The sequence below is a fragment of the Sinocyclocheilus rhinocerous genome, unplaced genomic scaffold, assembly GCF_001515625.1.
Source record: "Sinocyclocheilus rhinocerous isolate Xijiao unplaced genomic scaffold, SAMN03320098_v1.1 scaffold1145, whole genome shotgun sequence".
NCBI classification, from domain to species: domain Eukaryota; kingdom Metazoa; phylum Chordata; class Actinopteri; order Cypriniformes; family Cyprinidae; genus Sinocyclocheilus; species Sinocyclocheilus rhinocerous.
In genome coordinates, this window is record NW_015658513.1 from 12,557 (window position 1) to 19,025 (window position 6,469).

The following is a 6,469-nucleotide window of genomic DNA, read 5'->3' on the forward strand; positions in this document are numbered from 1 at the left end:
TTTTAATCGATTCCTTCAAACGGCTGAATCTTTTAATCGATTCCTTCAAACGGCTGAATCTTTTAATCGATTCCTTCAAACGCCTGAATCTTTTAATCGATTCCTTCAAACGCCTGAATCTTTTAATCGATTCCTTCAAACGCCTGAATCTTTTAATCGATTCCTTCAAACGGATGAATCATTCTTTTAATCGATTCCTTCAAACGGCTGAATCTTTTAATCAATTCCTTCAAACAGCTGAATCATTCTTTTAATCGATTCCTTCAAACGCCTGAATCTTTTAATCGATTCCTTCAAACGCCTGAATCTTTTAATCGATTCTTTAAAACGCCTGAATCTTTTAATCGATTCCTTCAAACGGCTGAATCTTTTAATCGATTCCTTCAAACGGCTGAATCTTTTAATCGATTCCTTCAAACGCCTGAATCATTCTTTTAATCGATTCCTTCAAACGGCTGAATCTTTTAATCGATTCCTTCAAACGCCTGAATCATTCTTTTAATCGATTCCTTCAAACGGCTGAATCTTTTAATCGATTCCTTCAAACGCCTGAATCTTTTAATCGATTCCTTCAAACGGCTGAATCTTTTAATCGATTCCTTCAAACGCCTGAATCTTTTTACTGCTTAGTAGGTACTACATTTGAATTTGAACGTACTACTCGACCGTTAAAAAAGTAGGTTCTATATAGTATGAATATGGGTAATATGAATGAAATTCGGACGTGCATCTTCATGTTGATTCTGTCACATGACCTCCCGTGGCCTCATGGGATATAAAGTGCTTCAGAATCCGGGCGGAAGAAGTAGGTCATCCGGGTACTTTTCGAATACTAAGAATTCGGACCGCACACTATATAGGGAAATATGCGATTTCGGACGCAGCTGTCTTTATGAACGAGTCATTGAATCATCGACTCATTGTTCAAAAACGCAGATTCTTTCATTAAGGAAACACCGCTGTTTGCTTTGAGATTGACTTTGGAAGTATTTTCGTTTACGAGCAAAATCAGACCAAAAATGTTCCTAAAATGCAAGTCACTTAATATTAACGTCATCACAATATCATAAACCTCTGTTATAATAAATGAAGCTCTGCACAATTAATCTATATCTATATATATACAGAGCTGGGTATAGGTTACTAGAAAACCGTAGTCCAAATTACATGACAAAAATTGTAGTTAGTAACAAAATTCATTACATTACACATTTTAGGTAAAATAATCAGATTTCTTTTAGATTACTTTTGACCTAACTCTGTCACATTGATTTAAATAGGATAATCTTGTACCATATTGGTGTAAAAATGCAGAGAAAAAGAAAATATATTACATTTGTTGTTAATAGCATAAAACATTACATTACGTAAAGGTTTCCCAAACTGGGGTTTGTGAAGGAACTGCAGGGCGTTCGTAAGTTTAATGAAAAGCTAATAATTAACCAATGAAAATATAAATTTAAAATTAATATTTTTAAATAACAACAATCAAAATAAAACACAAAATTTACCTGCATGTCATGTGACCATTAACCGACGTCACAGAACTGTGAACATGCAAATGTGATACTTAATTATTAATTTATTACCTTAAAATCTCAGGGGGTTCAAATAATTAGGTGAAAGAGATTCAAATGCATTACATGTAATTAAGAAATAACGTGAATCAGTTGATGCAATGTTGAGAAAACACTTCTTAAAATGTAAATGAAGACTCTGAATGTGGAGGAATAAGGGAGAATCACTAAATTATGATTAATTTATTGCTATTGTGTGCTATTGTTAATTACAATTATGCAATCATGTACATATGTATATATGATTATACATGCAATATGGTAAGAAATCATCCACTACACATGTTAAACACGACTGATTTTAATAGCATTTCCATTCATCAGAGACAGAATATAAAAAAATAAAATCATAACCAGAACAAAGAGAGTTTATAACACATGAAGACACACGTGAAGCAGTGAGATACACAAATACAGATGCGTCATGCCACATTTACCGCGCTAAATCACCTCGGCATCTTCACTTAGATGCACGACATCCATCAGGACGTGATTTAGCACCGATATTAGCTGGTTCTGATTCACTGAGTCACTTAGAAATGAACTCATGGCTCTTTCTGCGGTCACGTGTTGTTGCGTTCCCTGATAGCGCACGTACGTCACGTCTATCTGACGTCGCATTTACATCTGCAAGACGTCTATAGGACGTTTGCTATCAGATGTCAAATAGACGTTTAGAAGATGTCTTTATGATTTAGAATGCATGTGAAACTGATGTCTGTCATGTTTGTGCACAGCAGATCTTTAACAGACGTCTTGCAGACGTACCTGTGCAATCTGGGATAGTCTTTCATTCATACAAACTCAGATTATTGATTCCAGCTCCTCGGACGTAAATGAAAACACCCAGTTCATGCAAGCGTTCCTGACGACAACAACAACACCGAGCCAAAGATTCACACGGAGGTCTGAAAACGCGAATCAAAAGAATCATATAAAAGACTCAGCGTCACAAAATCTCGAATACGTTTGATTAATAGTTTGTCCGAGGCACAGAACATGATCAGAAGAACCTCAAACACGAGCGGAAGGAATCAAGACACACGAAGCGTTTGAATCACGCGAATCGTTTGCGTTATGGCTTCGCTGCACGCGATTCAGTGCGATTCATTCAAACGCAAAGCGAACGGCACGCCAGAAAAACAGCAAATCGATTCACAGAACACTTCAAGAGTTTGGTCCATTTCAGAAAGCCGAATGCAAACGTGAAATTAAACACCATACTGTACAATATTAATGTGAATATTACTTATGAACAAAATCTCACTGGTTCATTAATAAACTGAACCCTGATAGCACGCGTACATCGCGGAGACGTCGCATTTACATCTGCAAGAGGTATTTTTTAGAGCGTTTGCTCATCTGTCTATAGAACGTTTCCTATCAGATAGACGTTTAGAAGATGTTTTTAAGATTTAGAATGCATGTGAAACTGACATCTTAAAGGTCACATATTTTACACCTTTCTGGAGTTTTATTTTAAGTCTTGATGTCCTTAAGAATATATATATTTGCGGTATAAGTACCAAAAACCATCTCAATATATTTTTACAGCTCCTCTCTCAGGAGCTCTGCTGAATCCTGTCAGATTGTCCATCCTTTGAGTGAGAGTGTAAAGTTACAGGTCAGCCGATCTGGTTTCATGTTTAAAGTTAACCTTTTCGACATGTTTCCGTGTTGTTGTTGCTCAGCAATGGCATGGACGTGATGTTGTCTGGGGGTTTGGCTAAAGGAGAGTGGGATGGTGGGCGGTGCTCGGGGTGGGGGTGGTGGTTGGTGACTGAAGGCGGTGACTGTGTAGTTCTGACGTCAACTTTTTACGGAAGTCACAACGGTTCGTGAAAAATCACAGCTACTTTATGCAGGCTGTGCGCATTTTACTGTGGACTGACTGTTTTGAAACTTATATGGTAGTTAAATAGCCCCTAGACCTCAGTTATCGTGAAAAAAAGCCAGGAAATTTCAGTTTTGACAATATGGGACCTTTAAAGACCATTTGTGCACAGCAGATGCTTTCCAGATCTTTAACAGACCTCTTGCAGACGTACCTGTGCTATATGGGTTATTATATAGCACACGTACGTCTGCAAGATGTCTGGAAAGCATCTGCTGTGCACAAACGGCCTCTAAGATGTCAGTTTCACATGCATTCTAAATCTTAAAGACATCTTCTAAACGTCTATTTGACATCTGATAGGAAACGTTCTATAGACAGATGAGCAAACGCTCTAAAAAATACGTCTTGCAGATGTAAATGCGACGTCTCTGTGATGCACGCGTGCTGTCAGGGTGAGAATCCCAGGATGTTGTTCTCTCCTGCATTGCTTTAAATGAAATTAAGCTGCACGTCTTTGGATCGCTCCAGACGCCAGAGATACTGTAGAAGAACCGACAGAAGCTCAAGTAGATCGTGGTGCTTCGTAAAGGGAAGATTGATGGCAGGTGGAAGACGGAGCTCTATTCCTACACGGGAATATTGCTGCTCGATACTGGTTTGCATCAGATCTGACGATGGCTTTAGACACGTGGAAGAGAGAGAGAGAGAGAATCTGCAGGAACGCACCGATTCACTCCCATTTGGTTCATGACGCACGTCACACACTGAATCACTGAACACAAACGAGAGGCTTTATCACAGCGGCTCTCAACCTTCACTATCCAACACAATATCTGAAGGTGCAGATCCTTCTGCTGTAACGACAAAAATGCTAGTTTTCAGAGTTTTAATTTACAGAAGCTAGGAGTGTCAATATATTAAAATATTTTTTTTAAATAATAAAAAAATCGATATATTTAATATATGAATTGATATATTTAAATTATTAAATAAAATAATTATTAAAAAATTTAATAAATAATTCCATACATTTCAATAACTGGATGTTCATCACGGTTCAATAATGAATTACATGGTTCTTCCACTTGTTTGTGATAATGGATCAAAGTTTTAAAATAGCTCACAAATGGCAATTTCCACTCAATAATGTATTTTTGTTATTTTTAAACGTGTATTCATTACATAAAAATCCATGAATTATTAAGATTTCATTCATTTCCAAACTTTTAGAATTCCTTCATATATTCAAGTTTTCCAAGACTACGAGAATCATGAAAATAAAAATGATTGCTGTTGAAGAAAAATAAAATAAAATAAAAATAAGAATGTCAGTTTTCATCTTGAATTTTGGCCTTTATGGTTTTTTATTAGCTTAAAATGGACATATTTTGCAACACTGACACTGTTATTGAACTGAATAATGATACTTTTGTCTTCTAAACAGCTGAGTTATTGATGAAGTTTACATCCTGTTATTTTCCTGTTTATTTCCGTGAAGCTGCATTGTATTGTATAAAGCGCTATTGAAATAAATGTGACTTATTTCAAAGCTTGTTTTAAGTTGAGAGCCGCTGGTTTGTCATGTCTAAAAAAATCTCCCATTAAAACAGAACATGAGATATGAAGGATTGATGGCAGCTCGCGTGTTTGTCTGACGGCAGATTATTAAAGATGCCACACAACCGAACGAACTGTAACTGATCAAACACACAGACGTGATGCGCCGCCGCCAGACCAGCATGAGTGTGTGTGTGTGTGTGTGACTGGCGGAGGCTGCGGATGGTTTCTGCTTTGGCCTCGTCGTCCGTCAGGTTTCCACGCAGCGTCTCGCTGAAGGTGTTGGTGAGCGACTGCGATTTACTGCAAGAGACAACGAACATTCATCAGACACAGATCATGAATCGCTGCAGTTTCTCATCCTTTACAGAGTAACTGAAACATGGAGAGAGAAGCAGGCTCTTACTTGAGCTGCGCGGGTTGTTTCTGGGATCCGGCTCCGCTGGAGGGAATGGGCCCGGGCTGGAAGGCCTGACTGGGAGAGGTGGTGGCAGATCGAGCGCGCTGAGGAGACGCCTGACCCGACTGAGACGGAGAACCAGAGCCTGAATGAGGACCACCTACACACACACACACACACACACACACACATGCACTAGTGACACACCCGATGAGCAGCTACTGTAGATGTAATGCGTCTCTTCCGCTCATCAAAGCTGCATTTATTTGATCAAAAATACTGTAAAAAATTTGAAATATTATTATAATGTAAAACGGCTGTTTTCTATGTGAATATCTGTTAAACTGTAATGTATTTCTGTGATGCGCAGCTGTATTTTCAGCATCATTACGCCAGTCTTCAGTGTCACATGATCTTCAGAAATCATTCTAATATGCTGATTTGCTGCTCAAGAAACATTTCTGATTATTATCAATATTGAACACAGTTGTGCTGCACAATATTTTTGTGGAAACTGTGATACATTTTATTTTCAGGATTCACAGATGAACAGAAAGTTTAAAAGAACAGCATTTATTTGAAACAGAAATCTTCTGTAACATTATAAATGTCTTTACTGTCACTTTTGATCAATTTAATGCATCCTTGATGAATAAAAGTGCTAATTTCTTTCTTACCCCAAACTTTTAAATAATAATGTATCACAGTTTCCACAAAAATATTGTGCAGCACAACTGTGTTCAATATTGATAATAATCAGAAATGTTTCTTGAGCAGCAAATCAGCATATTAGAATGATTTCTGAAGATCATGTGACACTGAAGACTGGAGTAATGATGCTGAAAATACAGCTGCACATCACAGAAATACATTACAGTTTAACAGATATTCACATAGAAAACAGCTGTTTTACATTATAATAATATTTCACATTTTTTACAGTATTTTTGATTAAAAAAACGCAGCTCTAGTGATCAGAAGAGACTTCTTTCCATGCTTCTGACCGCTGGCGTGTGCAGATTGAGTGTGTTGTTCACCTGGAGCTCGTCTCGGTTGAGTCGTCTGCGGTCCAGGTTGAGTCTACACACACACACACAC

At 37.6% G+C, this 6,469-nt stretch overlaps 1 protein-coding gene across 1 annotated transcript in view; it reads right to left on the reverse strand.

Moving 5' to 3' along the window:
• Positions 1 to 3,903: 3,903 nt before the first annotated feature.
• Positions 3,904 to 6,469, reverse strand: part of LOC107722344 (synapsin-3-like) — a 53,200-nt gene continuing 50,634 nt past the window's right edge. The window contains 4 exon segments of the mRNA XM_016530669.1: positions 3,904 to 4,186; positions 5,179 to 5,274; positions 5,378 to 5,531; positions 6,409 to 6,451. Of these exon segments, the coding sequence (XP_016386155.1) occupies positions 3,904 to 4,186; positions 5,179 to 5,274; positions 5,378 to 5,531; positions 6,409 to 6,451 (576 nt within the window).